This window comes from Electrophorus electricus, chromosome 5, assembly GCF_041902795.1.
Source record: "Electrophorus electricus isolate QZ-2024a chromosome 5, ASM4190279v1, whole genome shotgun sequence".
In the NCBI taxonomy this organism is placed as follows: domain Eukaryota; kingdom Metazoa; phylum Chordata; class Actinopteri; order Gymnotiformes; family Gymnotidae; genus Electrophorus; species Electrophorus electricus.
The window spans coordinates 23,236,814-23,259,799 of NC_137501.1; the positions used below are offsets into that span (position 1 = coordinate 23,236,814).

The 22,986-nt window shown below is 37.9% G+C and overlaps 2 protein-coding genes across 8 annotated transcripts in view; one reads left to right on the top strand and one right to left on the bottom strand.

Moving 5' to 3' along the window:
- Positions 1-265: 265 nt before the first annotated feature.
- On the bottom strand, positions 266-10,010 carry memo1 (mediator of cell motility 1). 2 transcript variants are annotated; one of them, XM_027014238.3, is made up of 9 exons: positions 9,601-10,010; positions 6,741-6,822; positions 6,426-6,494; positions 6,228-6,340; positions 5,852-5,963; positions 5,377-5,447; positions 4,048-4,124; positions 2,900-3,004; positions 266-2,231 (listed from the first exon to the last, which is right to left on the bottom strand). In XM_027014238.3, exons 1-9 carry the CDS (start codon positions 9,659-9,661, stop codon positions 2,100-2,102), a joined length of 822 nt encoding a protein of 273 aa, XP_026870039.1. In that variant the 5' UTR covers positions 9,662-10,010; the 3' UTR covers positions 266-2,099. The 2 variants fall into 2 exon arrangements, with proteins under 2 accessions (XP_026870039.1, XP_026870038.1); XM_027014237.3 differs by having other exon boundaries at positions 5,305-5,447.
- A 4,667-nt stretch (positions 10,011-14,677) lies between these two features.
- The window catches only part of wdr27 (WD repeat domain 27), a 63,916-nt gene continuing 55,607 nt past the window's right edge, over positions 14,678-22,986 (top strand). For 5 of the 6 annotated variants that reach the window (XM_081714437.1, XM_027014232.3, XM_027014233.3 and 2 more), the window contains exons 1-12: positions 14,678-15,030; positions 15,170-15,314; positions 15,408-15,532; positions 15,820-15,933; positions 16,090-16,141; positions 16,649-16,719; positions 16,827-16,953; positions 17,143-17,245; positions 18,148-18,236; positions 19,202-19,266; positions 20,216-20,349; positions 21,081-21,154. In XM_081714437.1, coding sequence (XP_081570563.1) covers positions 14,869-15,030; positions 15,170-15,314; positions 15,408-15,532; positions 15,820-15,933; positions 16,090-16,141; positions 16,649-16,719; positions 16,827-16,953; positions 17,143-17,245; positions 18,148-18,236; positions 19,202-19,266; positions 20,216-20,349; positions 21,081-21,154 — 1,261 coding nt within the window. In that variant the 5' untranslated portion in view covers positions 14,678-14,868. The remainder of the gene's footprint in view (positions 15,031-15,169; positions 15,315-15,407; positions 15,533-15,819; positions 15,934-16,089; positions 16,142-16,648; positions 16,720-16,826; positions 16,954-17,142; positions 17,246-18,147; positions 18,237-19,201; positions 19,267-20,215; positions 20,350-21,080; positions 21,155-22,986) is intronic. The other variant, XM_081714438.1, reaches the window with a different exon arrangement.

A 22,986-nucleotide genomic window follows, 5' to 3' on the forward strand; every position in this document is an offset into this window, starting at 1 on the left:
ATCAGGTCTTCTGTGTTGTACCATATCAAATGCAAGAGTTAATTTATGAGATATCCCCTCTGGAATACTGAGGATGCTCTTCTGATTCAGAGCCATTCTACCAATCACAGGACCTGAGATATGCTAGAAATATCACAGAAATAAAATCCCCCATCTATTGATAACAGCCCATATAGTACATCCAGAATACAACCTACCTAGTGTACATGTTTTTTGTACACTTGTATAGGACAGAATGCAAGAAAATTTTCCAGCTGACACAATGTCCCCTTTATACTTATATTTATTGCAAATTAGTGGCTGAAAAAGAAGCAATGGCAAGACCGAATGAAAGAGAGAGAGAGAGAAAAAAAAAGGTAATTTTACCTTTCCCTCTTTTTTGCAACATCAGTCATGACTCTTTCAACATTTCTGGCAAGCACTCTTTAATGCTTCAATGTAACCTGAGATTCAAAAATAACTCCACTCAGGAGTGCTTCAGTTAATCCTCCACATAGGCTATGACAATGTGTGAACTGTGTTAAACTGTAACAATAAAAAGGTAATGAAATAAAATTGTAACTAATCTACCAGTACACAGCAAAGAGTAATATTCTTCAGAATAAATATTGTGCGGACTCTGACAACAAATTGGCGAGGCAGCCAGATCCTTCCAGAAACTTTAAAGAGTGGGCTCTGCAGTGAATATCCATGATGATGGACTGAGGCAGGTCCTTTTACCTCAGGGTTAGACAATGGGACTGACTGGGTACAAAGTATGGGGCAGGAGAAAAGAACGCCTCCACACAAAAGATGCGACATAGACCCAAGGCACATCTGCAGGGTATAACCAGCATTGACTGGTTTCCATTCGACGATCATGTCTGAAGCAGTCAACCCTTAATAGGGAAGGCTGAATGCTTGGGGTTGACATTTTTCCTTCAGTTGGTGCTCAGATGCATTGAGGTTAAGGTGTCTTGCTGCATTGTGCTCATTGGGAAGTGTGAGAAAGGGGCCTTATCAAAAAAAGAGCAATACTAGCTGACAAGAAGTGCCATTACTGAAACCTGCCTGTGAAAGGTTTCCTCATTAACAGGGAGCACAAGAGCTAGTCCAACATAAAGTCACTGCAGCAAACTAGAAAAACTTTGCCTCCCAGCAAGCAGAGAAAGACTGATCTAAAAACAGTTCCCCCCCCCCCCCCCCTCTGTGCATAACAACAATCAGTTACTATGGCCTCAAAAAGTAAAATGAATTCAATACTGGGGCAAAACCCTCTCTCAGAGCTTCTTTATAAATTTGGACATTGTTTTGACCAGCAAAAAAGGTGCTGGGAAATCAATCTGCTTGTAAATAACAAAAGTGACTAAATATTAGAAAGGGAAACGTAAGAGAGAGAAAAAAAACTTGGAAGAAAGTAAAAATTAAAAAATAAATAAAACCAGGATTTTTTGGTTTATATTGTACAGCGGAGGGTTAGAGGACTTAATATTGCGTAGCCCTTGGTTGAAAACAAACAGGTATATGAACAATGATGGCAGTAGCTACCCATCACTGCTATTCTCAGGGCATACACAGACTTGGCAAGTATCAGTCTGTCACATTTTGTTTCCTCTTCATTTCTGTACCGCTAGTATAGATATATGTCTTGTTTAAGGTAGGTTACATGTGCACAGATCTGCAAAGAGTGCAATGTAAATATGGACATACTTTTTTACTTGAACTGAATCAATTTCTTGCTAAAAAGGTTACACAAGAGATCAACGGACACCTGAAGTCCTTGTAGGGCCAAAAGCAGATTTCTCCACCCTACACAAAACTGTGGGCCATCCCAAAAGAAAAACCAAAAACATTTCCACTCTGCAGCAGCACACACTGCAACTGAACTTCACACTACAGCATCAACCAAGAGGTCTCACTTGTGAGACAGTGAGTATAAAGAGAGGGAATGCGAGAGTGGAAGGTGGGGTTAGTAACTAACTCATCTCAATAAGTATAAGGTCCTTCCTCTAGAAAAGGCAAGGGGCTGAGATTGAGAGGTAAGGGGGGGGTGTCTAGAATAGTGGGGAGGTTCCAGGACATCAAAGGAGCCATGAAAGGGCCTTCTGGGTGAATTCATCTCAATGAAAGACGAGCGCTCCAGCAGCATAACTCACTGAGCTGTCAGACCAGTTTCTGCACTGACTGGACTGAGCATAGTTGAGAAAAGAAAAGTTCATGTCTAGCCCATTCTTCTTCAGCTCTGCCACAGCCTGAAAAGAGGTATGACATGTAGTTAATGGGAGAAATCCACAAAGAGTAATGGATATGAACTTTGAGGGTTCAAGAACTATGAGAAATGTAAGCAGAGTCAATGGTATGGGGCAAATTAGCAATACCATAGGCATCACCAACTAAAGCTGAACAATTATATTGCCACATGTTGCAAACAATGTTTTGCAATATATTAAAACACACTGCTGATGAGACAGTTGCAATTTTAAGCAAAAGTATTTACATGTTAATTATAAATGCCATGACTCATCAAAACACTCACAGAAAACATCTTAAATGTGAGACTGGTCTAGGTGCTTACAGAACACAAATTGTATTTTGTGATTTGTTTAATGACTTATTTGCATTTGGCAGCTCTGTGTGATAGCAGGTTTGCCAAGGCCAATATAGTGCTAACAGTTAAGATTGTGCAGTCTTATTGCAGACCTAGACAAAATGATGCAATCCCAGCAAAAACATTAAGTTAAAGGAACTTCTATGGAGTCCGCTTATGATCTCTACAATATTAGGCACAGTATACTACATACTGCCTCTCATTCAAGGTTCGAATCGAAGTTTGACTCCAGGCCTGTACTTAGTTGAAAATGGTTTAAATATTACTTTCACACCTCTGATGATAATAGCATTAGTAATGAAAAAAGCTTACATTTAATAGAACACCAATGGGGTGACGACCACAAATAGTATTATGATATTTCTTCAAGTAGTTACTAAAGGAGACAGGGTCCAGCTGTTCTATAATTCCCATACCCTAGAGCAGAGGATGAAAGAACAAAATGACAGTCATGATTTTGTTACAGCTAAAATATTCAAAAAAACAAAGAAACAAAAAAGCTACTTTTTGCAATGGTTAGGAAAACTGCCATTTGTAATTATACTGCTTCATTCTTCTATTACAATATGATCTGCAATGTGCTGAGTGGCTGAAGTTGTTCATTTGTAACATGGTTATAGACTGCATAAAGTTGACAAATGACAGTACATTTGGCAATCTGAATGCCTGGGATTGATCAGAACACTCCCAGATCACTCCCTGAGACCTGGTCAGCCTGCCAACAATACAGTGAAGAGTTTTGGGATTTGTTGCTGGTTTCTTTTATAATAAGTAATGGCTGATCTTGATGCATATTTGGAAATGTTTTATGATGATTGCAGCCTCCTGTACACCACAAACTAATGTGAATATGATGAATAACCAAATATGCTGTTAAACTAAGCTGTACCATTAAAAAGCCACTATGTTCTGCTATCCAACCTTGCCCATTACAGGCATTTTAACATGTATTCTTAACTTGGCAATAAAAAAAACCACACAAAATTAAAGTTAAAAAAATACCTAATGGTTACACATATGGAAGGTACAATAATAGAGAAGCTAAAGCTCCTTGTAGTCTCTGTTTTCATCTGCAATGGCCAGGGTGGCACCAGAGTTATTTTAACTTTGGACATCATGACAAGCCATGCTGTGACTAGCATCTATCTTGGAAATATAACACTGTATCCAAGTGACATATCCCTGCCATTGCCTGCCCCCCCTCCCCGGGCCAAATCACCTGATCTCCATGACCAGTTCCTGCATTCTGTTGCATTCCATCACTGCCTGCAGACAGGCCTCACTGCACTGCACTCACTTCCCCAAATCATGTAGTAACCTTGCTGTCATTACCTTCTGGTCAAGCTCATCTTTTACAAAAGAACGCATTAAGAATTAAAATCTAATCAACCTCTGATATCAGCTGTTTTACAGACTTCTAGTGTGTTACTCTTGTGTGTGAAATGTAAAAGTCATCTTACCATCTTGTCGAGATGTTCAATAGATCTATATATCTCGCCTTGATTTTCATCATAGTACGTATAGCGGAAGCGTTGACCTGGAAAAATACAAAATAGAACTGAAAAGCATGAATATTGAAAAGCTCCATACTTTCATCTGTGCAAACATTTGTAAACACAAGTTCTTATGTATTGCCCCAATAGGAGAATCTAAAGTTTTACAGTCTGCATCTTTTTGTTTATAGGAACCTTCTCCATTGTCTGAAAATCAACTCAAAATGACAGTGTCCATTTTAATTGCATCATTTTAATTCAGTTCTTATATTTCTAGAGTTCATGCTGTGTTCTTTGGGACTTCCACAGCAATTCACTGTATTTGAAGAGAATGGTAAGATGAAAAACTGCATGCCAATCACATTCAAGACATAAAATGAAACTAGGCATAACTTAAAATAATTATAATAAATCTTCACATATAATTAATTAGGTGTCAGGCTAAGAACAAATTTCAACTGCACTTTAAAAACAATAAAGGTTTGGCAGAAAGTGCAGAAATTTGTTAATGACCTACAAACCACCAAACAGTCTTGCCCCACAGTACCTTAGAGAACTCCTAGTGCATTACAATCCTCCACGTCTGCTTAGTTCAAAAGCTTCCGGCTATTTACTAGTACCAAGAATAAGAAAATCTACCGCAGGGGGGCAGAGCCTTTTCCTATAAAGCTCTACGCTGCTACTTCCCATCTTAGGTAAAGGTGTAGATCTGGGGTCCATGAGCATTGAGAGTTATTGTAAACCAGGATGTTATGTCACTTCACCTCTCTATTGTCACTCAAGTTCGTTGACTGAGAGCAGTGGAGTGCTGATATTCCAGGACGCCCTCATGCATGTTTCCTGAATTCTCTCTTTCTGGATAAAAATTGTCAGCTAAATGTCATAAATGTAAATCTACTAGTATTGATTGTGTGAGTGAACATTACATGCTGAATACATGGAGCTTTTGTTAAATAGAACGAATAACAACTTGACTAACAAATAACTTGACCATCTCAGACATTTCAAGTTTTTCCTCAAGGAAAGTCTATGTGAGTTTTTTCTGTGACTGGACCATACTGATAGTAAACTAGCATTTGTCCAGGTTGGACAGTCTTCGTACATTTTGGCTCCTCATACTTAATTTGGTTGGTGTTATTAGACAAGGTTTAATGCTAATTAGTGTCATTAGACACCTCTGGTTTAAAGTGTAAGTGTGTGTGTGTGTGTGTAAAAAGCACCCACCCCAGTGGCAGAAGTCTGATGAAATGATAAAGAGATTGGAAGGATCGGCCAGGTATTTGCTAAGCAACTTGCCGTACTCCTGTTCTTTAGATTCACTTAGAGCTCCCACTAGCACTGGAACAATGCTGAATTCGTCTTTATAGCTAGGATTGAGGGAAAAATGTATTAGTGTCCAAGCTAACCATACGGTTCTTCATACAACACATCCACACGTCCCCGTCCCCCCACCGAAGTTCAAAAACTGTGACTCAGCCAAACATCAGTGATGTTTATCAAGCTCTGTAAGAACAGATTGACAGTGCACTAATCAAGAAGCTTTTTAGAGCCTTTAAGATGGAAACTGTGATGCTAAGCTTTAGATGCTGAAATTAAATGCTAAGCATCACATTTCATAATGGTATTACATGTAATAGATTAACAGCAAACTATTAAACATTACTTCTTTCAAGAACCTAATGTTTGCCCTATATGATTTAGCTATGTGGACTACAAAAGCTGTCTGGGATAGAAGCTGTCTGATTACTATGGGCAGCTGTGGGACCCTTACCTTTCCATGGCTTTGGCAGTGTAAGGCAGGTGCATCTCAATGCTGTGCTCATCCTCATCTGTTTGCAAAGTCATTCTCTCAAACATTCCCGTTTTCCATAGATCAGCATAAACTGAGAATGGAGACACCATCATTAATACTTCCATTGCATTTTGGAGTATTTTTTCTTGGAGCACATCTCATATCAGCAATAAAGTTTAAACCTTAATATAATATCATAACATTTTCTGAAAATCTTGCAAGTGTAAAATAGCCACAAAAGCGACAAAATAATTCCTTCCAAGCTGGCCATTGCTACTTTAACACCATTTTGTTAATAAATCGAACACTAAGCAAAGAGAAAGATTTGGTCGTAAGCAAGCCATCAGAGCATTACCTTTCTGGTCAATCCTCAGGTCGTACAGTGGCGTTCTGTAGACTTCAGCAGTCGAGAGAGCACATCGAGAGAGGGGCACATGGTGCGAGGGCCCAAGGATGAACACCCGTCGGCTACCCAACAAGAGCAATATTGTTAAGATCTCCCTCTATAGACAGCTTCAACATAATATTCACTTGTTAGGTGATCAAAACTCACGTAATAGAGGGGTCCACCTGCTTGTAGGCATGGGCTGCACAAGCACCACAATAGGTATAACCAGCATGTCTGCAAAAGAGTTTCAGAGATAGCAAAGGCTAAAAAGTCACCAACTTTCAGAGTTAGCTCAATTACAGCTATATAAAATCAACAAATTAAACTATTACTCTTCACTGCATTCAGATATTCACCAAGTTTATTTTGTAAAAAAAATCCCAATTTTGTAACAGCAAGCTTGGTTGCAGCAAAAAAAAAATACCTAAATTAATTTAATTATTTCATTTATAATTCATGACATTTTTTATAGTCACATACGGTGCTATAATGGCTCTGGCAGGTCCTACTGTAGAATCTGCTTGGGATAACCAGCCCTCCAGCTGTGCATTCAGCTGAGATCCTAAAGCGAATGTAACAGGGAAAGAAAGGGGGGGGGGGGGGAGGGAACCCACTCATCTATAATTTATATATATAAAAATACTTACACACAGTGACTTACTGAAATCACATGTTCACACAATATCAAACAATGTCATTTTAAGATAGCCTCCATCACTGGGTATGCCTACTTGGTTAAATACTTAATCTGTGCTTGTCAGTTTTTATGAACCATTATTTAGCTTTTTAAAAGACAAGTTACAGGTGAAAAAAAAAAAAAAACCTCAGTCTTCATCTGAAATGCTAATTTCAGGACAATTTGTCCTATATTTTATAAATAAAAAAGACTCAAAACCAAAGTACTAAAATCAGATTAAGTAAAAATAGTGTGGTGTTTACTACACATTCTCATTTAATTTGTCATATTGTATGTATGCTCAAACATGTTCTTGCACAATAAACTGTCATTTGGATAATCCCTAGTACCATCGTCATGATTACCATTAAACCCTCCTTGTCAACTTCAGCAGCTCATGTTCTTGATTACTGAATTTAAAAAAAAAAAAAAAAAAAAAAAAAAAAAAAAAAGGTTTCCCCCAGAAAAGATCATATTACACTGAAAGTATCTAACATGAGACAAATATCAGCACCTTGAGAGTGCTCTGTCAAAGACAAAGACAGAGACAGACAGATCTCAAAACCACCACCTCAATATTACTGACTTTGTACAGCTTGCTGCCTTTACAGACATGAATAACAATTAGTCTGTTGTAGTTTTGCAGTCATTATTGTAGTACCTGGACAAATTTATGCAAGTATTTTCTAAATATACTGTCTTAAGATCAAATGAAACTGGAAACACCTGAAACAGGCAACATTGCTTTTGTTGTATTAGTTTCTCTTTTTACTTACAAACTAAAAGGAGGACTATTTGCTCAGTCACAAGCAAGAACATAAATGCACTTTAATTAGGCAAATGGAACATTTTCAAACCTATTATTTTCCCGCAAGGAAAATGAATAACAAAAAGGTTAAACCTTTTTTTTTACCACATCATATGAGAATGCAGTGGTCAAACATACACTGGCACTGTAATTTAATTTAGTTATACAAAATATTTTTTTAAATTATTTAAAAAAAAAAAAAAAAAACCCCACACACATCAGTTTATCACAGCCAAAGCAGCACTGGCCCACTAGTCGACAACAAAATTCTTCAGAGTAAAGTTGTTTTTCAGCATTTTACAAAGTGTACAATTACTTACAGTAACCCAAAGCACAGTGATTATGTTAAATAGATTAATATGGTTTACCAAATAGTTGTAAATATCCTTCAATTATATCTGAAAATTTGCAGCAACTGTCACGTCAAATCCAAAGTACCGGAGTACTGGTGGAATGAAAAACTGCCACTGTCCAATAGTTTACAAATTTCACTGTTCTGTCAAACAGCAAAGTTTCAACTCTATACAGAATGACTGATCATTCTTATACAATATGATCCTGACCCTTGTCTCAGCCCAGAGATGGAAAGACAATTTTAGCTATCAAACACTTGTATAACGAGCAAGCTACCCAAGACTTCTTTCCATATTTGCTACATGAAAGGAAACATTAACTCTCCTTTTAGATAGGACACCAGCAAGGTGAAAAGACAAAAGGCAAAGAAAGTGAGTCATCATGGTCTACATGGGTGGGTGCCTACTCATTTGAGGGCAACACACAGGCGAGAGTAAAACATAAGACGATTTCTTGAAATACATTTATAGCTCTCCTGCTTTACCGGAGAACTCAGCAGCTATTCGGAGCTATATCTCCCAAGGCAAAATGTGGACAAATACCAGCATGGTAAGGACAGTCTTAAATCGACAGAGACTCACATTCAGCAAACATTGTCACACATTCTGTGTTTAGTGAGATGACACCCATGACTAACTTACCCAGCTTCAAAATGTGCTGACTAAGCTGTTAACTGCTGGAGTCGAAACAGCACGGCTAGCCAGTTGCTCCAAGCTGGGGCTAGACTTACTTGAATGATGCGTTACCAGCACAGGTAACGTTAGCAAAATCAGCTGTGTTGACATATAACAGCTATCCAGCAAAACAGTCAGGTTGCTGTGTTTTTTCGTAAACTACCAATGGACTACAAGGATAAAAAAAGTGACATGTAGCATTCTGGCTAACTTCTTTGTAATGGAAAACATCTACTTGCCAAGACGTTTTTATACCCATGTTAGCACACGCCAACACACGCTAGACGGCTAACTGAAAAATACATAGCGTTAGGTTACTGCTTAGCTAGCTATGCCAGCAACATTAAAGCAATCAGCTGAGTTACACTTTTATGTGACACAAAATCACTATAAGGCGAAACATTCACCAATGTCCAAGTTAGCGAGCTAAAACCTTAAACAGCCAAACAGTTAACCTAGCTAGCTGGGGATAGCTAATCTGTCCAACTACATTTCGAGCCTAGCGAGCGTCTTTCTTTCTAAACTTACTTAAGATATATATGCTAGCTAGTAATTATAGCCAAGTTATCCAGTCAGTAAAGAAGGCACTCCGTTCAACATAGTAAGCAAGCATTAAGCCTTAAAAGTTAGCCAATGTAATTAAGGCTACTTGCATATCTAATAATAAAGACCAAACTGAAAAAACACGGCCTGTGCTGAGCGAGGTATTTAAAAATTCACAGCTGATCACACTTATCCCCGCTGTTCGAGGGCAGCTAACAAGCTAGACAGCCACCAAGCTAGTTCCCAGGACCTCGGCCCATGAGCACCCCTTATCCCCGGTTCTACCTGAGGCGGTGTACCAGCTGCCGGCGTGACTTGCTTCTCTGCACACCATTCGGTTCGACATCTTGGTACCCGAGCCGCCTATCTTGGTCAAATAAAAATCTGATCGGTGGGGGAAGAAACCCAATAATAGTGGGGAACAAAAGCAAAAAAAAACCGCTAGCACAAAGATAAGTAGTCTGACCAAAGCTGTGTGCGCAAAGACTAAGAATCTGAGAAAATATCTCAAGATGTTTTAACCATATACTTTAAAACAAAATCAGAGTATCATATTAAAACAGGGAAAGGCGTTTTGAGAACGTCTGTCTCTGAAGAACAAAGCGCGGACCAGTTCACCCGTTTGCAGACAAGTTAGTACATTATCCGGAGAGGCTAGTTTGTCCTAACTCGGCTACCGTTCCATCAACGAGACTGCAAACCTGACTGGTTGAGTTGAGCTAAATATCCTGACTCTTTATTGGTCGATGAAGGTAGGGGGCGTATTAATGTGTTCATAAATCTCCAATCGGGACTCATTGATACAGGTCGGCTGTTTTCATATTAATGATGACATAAAGGTGCACTTTCGAGGATTGTAGTGGCACTTACATATACCATATATCTAGTTTTCTGGCGTAGATCTGTAAATGGGGAAAGCTGGTAAACAGGTCGCATGCACATTTTAAACGGAGGGACTCTAGCTAGACAGCTAACTGAAAATCTCAGGTTAGGGTTTTTTTTGTTTGTTTTTTTGTTTTGTTTTGGTTTTTTTTGCCAGAGGTGCAACCTGGGTCAGTGGCTTGGAAGTCTTGGAAAGCTAGCGTTAGTGCTGGACGACCTAATAATTAGGTCTGTTTGCCTACAAGGTATGTGTTTTTTAATACAGTGGCTGGTGAGTATCTAAATATGTGGTATAAATCATGTGAGATGTTTAGTTATAATTGACAAGTCAATGTTACACGTTTATGCATGTGTGTATTGATAGGTGTTAAAAGATTTTATGTGTTGCTTTCTGATATCACATGGTAAGTAGAGTCTCAGCCATCTTAAAGATAATCTGTATTTACCAGACCATAACATAGACCTTGATTTTTTGTTTGATGAATGTCATGCAACTACTACCAATCCAGCAGTAAAACTCTCTCTCTCTCTCTCTCTCTCTCTCTCTCTCTCTCTCTCTCTCTCTCTCTCTCTCTCTCTCTCTCTCTCTCTCATAGTCCTGTAGTATTGCAGGCAATTAAGTCAACCATGACTTGTTAGACTAATCTGTCTGTGACACAGAACACTGGATCTTTTTCATCATTTGTCTCCCTTGTTGTCATTAAGATAACCTATTCCACCCCCAAGTGCTACTTAACCTTGGCGGGATATAGGATTTCCTGCAATGAGCCCAATGCTCTCTAGCGCAAGTCCTGCTCATCGACCCCACCCTCAAATGCACTGATGTAAGGGAGGACTGCAATACAACCCATTTTCAGGCATGCACATAAGTTGACAGTCTTGTGCCAAAAGAGATGGCACACCTCCTAAGATTCTGAATGGCTCTGATGTTATTTTTGTGTCCTCCTGTCAGTTAGAGAGGGCCAGGCTGTGCTTACTGAGGGCCATAGGGTCATATCATCCCAGTCAATATTTATTATTTTTAGATTCAGTGATGCAAGAAGTCAACTGCAATTTGGAGAAGGGGTCTCCTTTCTAGGGGCACAAATGTATTTCTATTAGATCTATAGCATCAGCTGGCAGAATGTGTCTATTTTCAAAAAGTGTTTGTAGAGAGGGAGATTACAGTTACAAGTTACAAAGTTACAAAAAGCGCTAATGAAGCTCATATTCTGAGTCATACTTGGAACTGCTTTTACAGTCATGAATGTCTGAGAGAGAATAAAATGAGAACAAAGATATGAATGCCCTTAAATGTTCACACTTGTCAAGTTAACCAAAAAAAGGAAATATGTGTGAAGCACAGTCAACAGTAACTCTCCTCAATGCAAGATACTCATAGAACATTTTAAGGATTTTAAAGATGGGTAAGTGATCAAATCCTTTGCAGCATCTTCACTGAAATACCAAAAGTACATTATCGTTACCATTTTCATTTCTTATCAGTGTGACCAAATCAACATTAAAAAGGAATTATCAGCTGTAGTGTCATGTCACAGTCAGCACCCAGCCAACCACCCACATCTGTACATACTAATTACAATTCCTGATCGCAGTCATCAACTTATTAGTTTGTGTGAACACGTTCTTGTTTTGTTTTCCCTGTTTATTCCTGCAGGTCTCCATCCTCAGTGGTTTGTAGTAGCCTCTGCAATATACTGTGCCATATCTTTCTGAGCTTGTCTTTCCTGCATATTTTGCAGCTTGCTTGGTGAGCCTCCTTTTTGTTTCCTGTTTAAATAAACATCTCATATTGAAACATGAGTTAAGCATTACTTGTCTCACAAAAAGCATTCCACTCCAAACAAATGAACACGAATAACAAGCAAGCTCTGTGAATACCAAGCATACAGAGACAAGCATACAGTGACCTTAAACTCATCGTGTCAACCACAACCTATTTGTAACACACACAATGAATGATATTGATGGTAATTGCACTTATTTTGGTAAGTACTCGCATGCATGTTGAGGTGTAAGACTAGAACAATCTGCTGCAGTTATGTTTACCTCAGCTGTTTGATCTGTGCTCCTGAAATGTGCCTATTGTCCAGGTGTAGCAAAAGAGAGAAAAGCCACAAGATGCCACTGTTGCTTTTGTAGTTCATTTCACCGAACAGTTTAAGGCATTTTAAACATGGTGGATGTATTGAAGACTGCTTAGTATTAGATGTAGTCTTGAATTTAGCAGGGGTTTTTATGCCAAGTTGTACAAGTCCTGCTGCACTGTAAGAGATTGCTTCTACAAGTGACCAGTGGTAGACTGACAGCTAATGGACTTTTAAGGCTTTTGACAGATCTATGTGCATGTTATTAAATATGCTATTATTGTTATGAATGAAAGAATTAATATCACATTTTGATGTTATAATATTTTTAGGGAAGATTAAATAGATAGTGGTTGTACCACTTGTCAGTTGTTTTACAGTGCTTACATCATTCATAATCTTGGACCTAAATAGTATCTACAATAAGATTTAAATGGAAGTTATGGAAATTACTGCTGCTTTTCCAGATGCAGTAAAATGGCATGAATTATCATTCTCTTTGAATTTTGGAAATGACTGACTCTGAAAATTTTAATATTCACTGTGTTGTATAAAAATCCTTAAACAAATCCTTAAAGAAACTTAGTGTCAGTTGCAAAAGCATCAAAACCGTGAAAGCCAGTGTCTGATACACTGAGGGCTTGTACTAAACAGAAAACAATGACACAGATAAGATTATTAAGACTTCTCATCAACTCTAAGTGCCAAAACACTTCAAAGATGTCAGAGTGAAAAGCTTTAGGACCAAAATTGCAGCTCTCTGATTGTCCCAGTTTTAAAAACTAGACAGACCTTTACACTACAATAACTAAAGTGGACAGCACAATGCATATGCTATCCACTTTAGTTATTCAACTTATGAAACTCAATAAATGATAATAATCTTCAAAAGGAAGTCATCTATCATTTATATTTAAAAAATGAAAAGTATCTGTAATTAATGGGAAAAGCAATACCAATATGAAGATATTGCACACATATGGTGAAATTGGGTAATCTTTGACAGTTTTTGCAATTTTGGATTCTGTGACTTATTCTTCTATCTGTCTAGCACAATAGATCAAGACAATATGCATTTCTGTAATCCCTAAGATATTTTCTACCTATACCAGAAAAATATATATATTGTACTCTGAGGAGATATGCCACACCTATTTGTGTACGTTGTCTCAAAAAAACCATTTCTTTCTTGCCATTTTCTGCCTGGATTTGACAATCTGGGACCAATCATTTTGTAATCTGGGACACTTGTATTAGTCTTATAAAAGCCTAAATTACTTTACTCTTGTGGGCTGTTTGGCAGGTTAATATGGCTGGAGAGCTAAATGATTACATAATGGTTAGCTGGGTCAATAAATTTTTCAGATAACAAACTAGCTAGCTTGTTTAGGGACAGACTGTATTTGTATCATGAACTCCTGTCTGACAATTGCAGACTATATCCTAAATCTCATCCTCAGTGGTTTGTAATAGCCTCTGCAAGATACTGTGCCATGTCTTTCTGAGCTTGTCTTGCCTGCTTCTCAGCCTGTATCCTACTGCTAGCTTCAGGGCTTGCCTACTTATCTGTTGTCTTACTCACAAATGTATTTTACATCTTTTGCAGATTTATCCTAAATTTCTTTACTTTTACATTTTATACTCAAACCATGCAGGATTATAGAAAATTATATGATGTGATTGAATAAGTATGTATGCAACTTGAGGATGTCCCTACATTTAAACTCCCCCTTTTTTCATAGAACTTAAATGACTGTCCCAAATTAGCCAATGCATACTGTCCCACATTGTCAAACATTGTGGGGAAAAAAAAACAACCACGTTTTAAAAACTTTATGACATATTTTGTTGCTTGAGTAGATCGCAAACATAATTTGATAACAATTAGAAACTGTCTTATTTATGACATTGTTATATCCTTAACATTAATCCTATAAAACCTATGTCAGTGTTAGTCATTCAACGCCCCCTTTCTGACATCTGACATCAGTTGCATAAAGTCATGTGATTTCAACTGCATGACATCTATGCTAAACCTATAGTATAAGTCTTGTTGACTAGATTTTATTTCTGCGTGAAATAAACACAGTGGATATTAGATTGTTGTCCTAGATTACCAGAATTCACCATATTAATAAGAATGTTTTATTTGTAGATTTAAGATGTTAACAGTTCATCAATTGAACGTAGTTTTCTGACTTTTATCATTTTGTTTTGTTATTATTAAACCACCATAAATGTGGCTGTACGTTTTTGAAAAGTAATAATAATCGGCTCTCATACGCCTTTGACAATGTGATTTCAAAGAGCGTTAAACAATGGTGCGAATTTCCCAGAAAAGTTCCTTCCCACTTTTCGTTGTTGTTTCGTTCCTACGCAACCGTAGCTAACGTGTGACTGGAAGCTAGCTAGCGAGTTAGTTAGTTAGTTAGCTAGCTAGCTAGCTAGCAATCTAGTAAACGTTTTTTACTACAGATTTGTATTAAAAAAGAAAAGAAATAGCTGGGGGTTTTCTGATAACAGTGTGCTAATCTCAATAAGCGAATTACAGCAGGTAGTGAATTAATATTAGAGTACTGTTTAGATGGCACGCATATGTGGCACAGGTATGAAATGCATTGTCGAAAAATTCTCTCTGGACTCCGAGCAGCCAATGACCCATCTGCAACTCGCCTGCTGTAGCTCACACTACGCTTTCCCAAGACAGGGCAAGAATCTAGAAGTCTACAGGACCACCAGCACCGAAGTACGTTGTTGAACCAAAATATTACTTGTTTTATATTGTAGTGTAGTCTTGACAGTTAGCTACACGATAAAGGTGTTCTGTGAAGCGTGGACAGAGGTTAATATATTGAGACGCTCTCTGATTTTAACGTTTTTCTCAGCGACCCCTACATCTCACTGGTCACCATAGTAGTGTCTCCGCCTTAGTGTTTGGGGAAAAGAGAACTCCACTTCTCCTCTGCTCTGCCTCAGAGGACTATGTGATCGTGTGGGATGTTGAATGCTGCTACAGACAAGTGAGGGAAGGTAATAAATACTTTTGCGTTCTGTCATACATTGTAATTTAAGTGGTGTTCTGGTCCACATTTGCTCAATGGTATTCCTGTTTGTTTTTTCCAGGTATAATTGCTACAGGTGTGGTTGTTGGCACTATGCTGGGCAAGGCTGTTCATTTGTCATTGTGTACCCTGAATAAGAGAGTGGCTGTGTGCTCAGGCTCCAGAGTGATTGTGGTAAATGCAAAGGTATGAATAGGAGCAAGCTTACTGACCCACACATACATCATATTTAAGATTTATGATTATGCCTGCACTACAAACAACTACAAAAACCCACTGAAATTTTATTTGGTTAACAAGTTAATATGTGCACACTCAGCACTAACACAAAAACCGCTTGTAATTGAATGCGGGCTATTCAGAACCATGGTATGATCAGGATATGTTAGTTTTCAAGTCACAGTATAATCTTTCACCCAGAGTCTTGATAGGTATTTGCCAGAGTTTTGATTTCTCTAATATGTTTCTTATAGAGACAAGAAGTACTGGCAGTGTTGAATGGTCACTTGGGTCCTGTAACTGCTTCAGGCTTTTGTCCATGGGAGCCCAGCCAGCTCATCTCTGTCTCAGAGGATCGGACATTCAAGGTAATTAGAGTCCTCAAAACGAGGCAGTTGTCATTTGGTATCCTTGCCTTCAAAATGCAGGCAATTAGTTATTTATATTGCTTGTTTGCATCATTCAGTGAAAATCACCTGGAGATGTACTTAACTCTTTGTTTTATGTGACTGCTTTTATACAAGATTTGGGATGTGAATACAGAGGAGATTCTTTACCAGTCTTCTGTCCTCTCAGGTATAGATGCTTATGTAATCCTCCTACACAATTGGGCAGTAAGTGTTAGTTTACATTTAAAACACAATGTAACACATACATAAAAATGATGCAATAAAACCTTAAAACAGATCAATCTTTACAGTATAAAATGTAGCAAGAATGTTTTGAGATCCAAATGGTTTTTGATATCTTTTGAAATGGCTAGAAGGTTTGACTTGAAAAAATATTTGAACATAACTGCTACAAACAAAGTGAAACACATTTAAAATGCACAGATGAAGCAATTACGGTTAGGAAGAGCACATCCTTATACTTCATTATAACTGAGGCTGTGTGGGCTCACCTGGCAGAGAAAAGGAATAGCAAGCAGCCAAGCACTTACTGGCCTGATAAATGGGTGGTCTAAGATTTGTGTGTGTGCGCTCTGTGTAATGTAATTCATAATCTGAAAGAGTCAGACTTATATTGGTGCAGTTGTGTTCATAATACTAAGCAGTTTTGATGCAAAAGAATACTGTCACACAGGTTGTCCATTGCTCAGTCTGTACTTCATGGATAAGCACAGACAGTTTGTCACAGGATCTGCTGATGGACAGGTCAGTTAAATTCAGGAACACTTCTTTGCTTACAGCTGCCAATATACTGCCTAATTCAACACCTATAAATCTATTAATCTTCATTGTTAAAAATCACCTGCTTCAAGGTTTGGTGTTACACTCTTCCTGAAGATCACAAATGCCACATGGTGATGAAGCTTGATCTCCAGAAGCTTGAGCAGAGGCATCAGAAAAGTGTGAAGAGCAGTAATCAGCAACAGACTAAGCCGGCAGGTCAGAAAACACCAAGAAGTTTCATTTTGCAACAAGCTTTAATAACACCTCCAGCTGCTAAGATATTGCCTCTGGCTTTGCATCCAAAAGCTTCACCCAGTTACTTTCTGATGTTCTGATGCCTTTTTTTTGCCAGAAGAGGCATCTGCTTTCAGTGAAAGAACTCTAATTAAGCTGCTCTCTTTTTAGGACTTCTCTGTGATGGCCAACGAGGTGAAGGGGAGACAGCAAAGCCAGTCCTGAGCATCTGGGCCCAGTCACCTCAGTTGGATCCCTCTAGCATGCAGCAGAGGTACTGCACTCCAGCAACCTTTTGCTGAAAAGCAACATCTTACCAAACCTGAGTTTGGTAAAGAGTTCCAAAAAAGCAAGATTTATTAGTGGCAAATCCATAATCAGAGTCATAGTCACAGTCCAGGGTCAATCAGCCAACACAGAGAGTTGGGGAAAACGTGGCAAACAAAAGTAAAAAAGCACACGTTAACAGAAGAGGGGGAAAAAGGTTACAGTAAGGAACACAACTTACACGAGCGGTGGATGAAACTAACAGGCTTGCACTAACAATAATAACCAGCAAACACAAGCATTGCACAGATTCACAATGACCAACAGCAAGACTGCACAAACATAAAGTATACACAAGTATACATCTAACACAAGTAGAAATAAGAACTAACAAGGAACAGGTGATTTAAATTAAACAGTGAAAACCAAAACAAGGGCTGGAACAGCAATGGAGAAAATGAAACAGTGACACGAAACAGGGAAACCTTGGAGACAGAGATGCTAGTTATGACATACTCTCTCTGATCTACCAGCATATGACAGAGAATCCTGTCTTGTCAGTCTTATCCTTAGTTCAGCATTGTTGCTTGGCCCAGGAAAGAGTTCTCAAGAAACCCCTGGTTCCCTCTTAAAAAGCCAGTCATTAAATGTTGAGAGAATGCCTGACATTATCCACAGATTTAAAAGCAAAACATCAATGAGCCTTAATTTCATCATGTGCTGTGTGGTTTAAACTGCAAGAGAGCTGAAAATGCATACTTAAAAAGCAGAGTCCTTGGTGTTTTATAAGTATTTCTATGGTCATTTAGACTACTTGGGTTTACATTATAGATTGAGATGTGTACAGTATTATAAATTAATTTGATGCAGTGAAGTTCTGGCTTAGGATGTTTTTACTTTCTTTCCCAGAAATAGCGAAATATGGATAGGGAGTTTGGATGGGCTGTATTTGCTTGATCTGGCTACTTCAGAGCTTCTTGTGAGCCTTCATTTCAGAGGTATTTTCTGTATAACTGTGAGCAGATGTCTTCAAACGCTTAAGTGTGTGTGTGTGTGTGTGTGTGTGTGTGTGTGTGTGTGTGTGTATACACGTACATATGTGGGCACATATGTGTTCACATGCACAGTTTTTTGTGAAGGAAACATGGGCCATAAACTTGTGGTAAGAACAACAATTTGGAATGTAAATGTACTAATTTCCCCCGTTGAACACCCAGGGAGAGATGCGTTGTAAACCTCTGCCCTCTGTGCTTCACTTTACATTTTAATTCTCACAGTGTGCATGATTGAGTATAAAATCGGACTATAAGAGCAACAAGGGAATGCCTAACGATTTCTTAGAGGAAGACTGTAATACAAAGATAATGTTAAAGATTTTATTTTCCAGGGAGACTTAACTTATAAGGCCTAAAATGTACAAGAACTCTGCTATAGCTTTAAGTTAAATTCGAAGGCAGATTAATGGAGATCTGTTGAAAGAAGCTCAGTATGTTGGTCTTGATTGTACCCATGCTTTCAAAAACTTTATGCTATACGCATACAACACCTAAGTTCTAAAATGGTTGCAATATACAGATATCAGACAAAATGGATTCGTTTCTTAGCCTACCTAATATTCTTAAGGTTTCTTTATTCAGAAGAAACTGTCAGTACTGTCATATTGATAAATATATAAATCACTCTGGACAAAAATGCCTGCTAAATGCTGTCAATGTAATATGTAACATCAGATGATCAATTGAAAAAGTTGCTGCCACAGTGGACATGCTCTGACTGATTCTTCATATTGTATTTGTGTATAAAAGAAGAATTGCTATGCAACTTCACACCTTTGTGTGTTCCTGTTCAGAAAGGATATCATTCAGTGAGCTTGTACACTATCCTTGCAATATTATTTTTTGTTGATCTAAATAAAAATTACATAGTATCTCTGTAAGAAATGTATCATTTTTTCCCCCAAAAGAGATACCTGGTTTGAGCATCTTGATGGTTGGGTCATGGGCAACCTCCCAAGGGCACAATAACAAAGTAAGTAGTATAATGTGTTTTTTCAACAGAGACGCTGTATATACCATGCATTAACATGCATTTTTGGTGATTGGAGACCTTTTGGATATTATCTGGCTGAATGAAAAAGCAGGTGTAAACACCAAGAGAATATATTATGATTGGATTATGATCAGATCACTCAATCCAGATTAGGAGGTGATCAGTGATGCATCTTGACCACATTTAATACAAGTGTAAACAGAATGCGTTTTTGATATGCACATACAATTATGTAAATGGAACTACATCTTCTTAGTGTTTATAACAGGTGAGAAATGTAATTATACACAAGATGGGATGTCAAATCCTGCAACAAACCTTTTTGCTTTCACATAAAGCCCAGTCCAGTCAGTCGACTAATAATAACCTCTAATAACCCGATATCTTGCAAGCTTTTCATAGGGATCGTCAGGTAGGCATCTTCCTTAATTTGGGGAAAAAACCTGTATTGATGTGAAAATATATAATTTACACAGATTATTCCTGCATACATCATATATGAGGTCTGTTATTATTCTCTTACCTCAAAATGTCTTTAAATTGCAAAGGCATTTTGTCTGTTTTCCAAAGCTATGACAGTTTCAGGCTTTCCTCCTTGCTCCATTAGGAGAAAAAACTATATTAAAGCCTTGGAATCTGTAACGGTATTGTATCTCATTCTGAGAACATGATACATATTTAGTACCTGTATGTATGAAAGTCTGCATTTAGAAGATTAGGGTTTCTTAGGAATCAAATAATTTGAGATGTTTTTACAGGCCTCCTTCCTATCCTGAAGCAAAAGCAGGTTTTCTCTCCTGCTATATTCTGAGTGAGTGAAGAAGGCATTTCCATGTAACTGCAAAGCATAACACTATATGTGGCCTATTCTCTCTCTCTCTCTCTCTCTCTCTCTCTCTCTCTCTCTCTCACACTTTTATTTAAGTAGATGTGGTGTTTGGTGACCTCTTTGTTTGAGGCCAAGGTGGCACTGCTGGATGTTACTGTTGCTGGACTGAATAGCCTCTGCTTCCTTACGGAGAAAGCATTTTCTTGGGAGGAGAGCCTGTCTGTGTTTCCCAGGTAACCTTCTACAGAGCAGCTCTACAATATGCTTATCAATATTTATTAGAAATTCTGACTAATATTTAATGACTATTACCAATTAGTTAAAAGATTTAGGAGTACTCTTGTTAAAAGTTTTTGGAAATGTTTTGTAGAGTGCATACATGACGATGATGAAAAGACCCTTTGATCCCACTGATCACAAGACTTAACAATGATGCTACCTCATTTCATCATTTAATTATGACTGGATGTGCTATCATTATAAAATTACCAGTAGCCTCAGTTTAACAACTGATTCACTTCATAAGTTATTTATCAATCTCTGCATGATTAGAATCACATGTATTAGAGCACAGAAATGACTAAACTGTGTGGTGGTGTGTTCCCATCTGATATTTTGACAAATCATAGAGTACGTAATCTTCAGTAATCTGCACTAGATCACTTCTGTAAGGTTTTGACACTGCACTAGGAAACAGCAGCAGAAGTTCCATTTGGGCCACTACACAACTCCCAATTTGGCCCTACACATGAGCCATATGTTGTTTGCAGTTCCCCCTTGATGGAAAATGCAACCCCAAATTGGTTCCACTCTTCCAGTTTTAGACACTATCTTGATGAGATAGTCATTGTGAAATGAATCTTTTCATTGTGCTGAAAAGAGAGTGTTCAGCTGCCTCTGTGGAAAATGCAATGTTTCTCAAATTGTGTAATTGTTTTTATGTGTGTGTGCTTCCTCTGTTCAGTTCTTCCCCAGTGCCCACCTCACCTTTGAATGCTGAACTAAAGAAACGAGAACCAAAATCTCTGAAAAAAACAGGTCAGTTTCTGGACATTCTATTATATAGAAACATTTGGGCCAGCCCACTGAACCAAATTAGATAGTCCAAAGGTATATAAAACCACACTATCAGATTTTTAGATTACTTTTTTGTAGTTTACATTTGAAGGACTATAAAACTGAACTTAAATATAAAGTTAGAATTATTGTTACTGGACATTTTAGTTTTGCTTATCAGAGGGCTTGATTTGCTGCCATGGTAAACTTGTTTTTTTGTGCATGTTTACGACACGCAAAAGAAGGAGACACATTTTTCATGTTCTTTTTTTAAACTTCTTCACTTGTGACTAGTTGGCACAATACTGATTTTAAGGGTTTTCTCTCCTAGTTTATTGTGTTTTCTTCTCCTGCTGTGATTTGTTGATGCAGCAGATTTCACTATGCTGGAAAAACATTTTCCAGCTCTGGCACATGAGGCATTTTAGATAGAGATAATGTTGAGTCCTAATTGCAACTAATTCTGTGACAGAAGGCCAGCTTTATAACACTAGTGAGACATCACTGATCCCGACAATAAATTTTTGCAGGGCACATAAATGCCTAAATCATGGTACACCAAAACACTTAGCCAGACCTGATTTTGCTATGAGCCAGGGAGAGGGGATCCTTGTATGGGATTCCTTTTTACATTAGCATGTCAAAATAGTAAATATTTACAATTTATAATGTACATTTAGAGGCTAGAGAACATAGTAGATTACAGATATGGAGTGCAGGACAGAGCGAATAAAGAGGTAACTAGAAAAGCTTGCAGATTGCAGTGGATTAGTTATTAGCTTGTGCAAGGCTATAGCACTAGCTCCAAAACCACAAAAACTTACTCTCTCCACCTTTCATACATTCCCTCCTTTTCCCATTGGCAGACAAGATTATTAATCATAAAAGTGAGTACATAAATTATGAAGGCTTTTTTCCATCCAATTTTACTAGTTCTTTGAGGGAGCTGCGGACAGATAGTCATTTTATGTGCAGTAAAGCGGGTTTGTATCCTGCTGCTCAGTTATGGAAACTGAGACAAGGACTATGAGAACATAGCAGCTTTCCTGGAGAACCCAAGACAAGAGAAAATGCCTTTTCTAGTTTTGTGTACTGCCAAATAACCAGAGTATAATAAAAAAAAGAATATTCACAACACATAAAAGAACAATTCTTTCGTGCATTTTTAGTAAATGCATAAATGTGAAACCTATGAGCACAGAATTTTGTGTGCGTTTATCAAATGTTGCGCTCAAACTGTCTTCATTCTTTCATGTCTTTTCCTTTTTGATCTTATGCCTTTTTTTGGGAATTAATTTCCAATAAGTTCACATCAGTGCATACTGAGCTTTCTCCATGGTATTATACACCCAGTTCAGGATACAGGCTTTAGTGTCATGTTAGTAATGCTAATGTTACAAAGTGTAATGTTAGTTTAACTAGTTTACACTACAGAGGTAACATTAATTGGATTAGCAATGAAATAGCTACAACTTAAAAACATTTGCCACCAGTGGTCTTTTTGCAAACACTCTAGGCAGATCCTTGTTTATTGCTGAATTCCACTCCCTCAGTTCATACTTTAGCTAGTTAATCTGCTTTAACAATAGTAATCTATAATCTAATGCAGTTGGTAGTGCCTATAGAAATATTTTGTTAACCAAGTTTGCATTCACCTCACCTTCTGCGTCTAGTTTGAGTTGGAGGAAATCAGAAAAAGGGAATCAGTAAAAGCATGTTAAGCTTGACTATTACATTATTATTACAAGTTATATTAAACCAAATTTTGCTTTTAACCTAGCTATCTAACTCACCTGTCTGTGTTCCTCTTAATC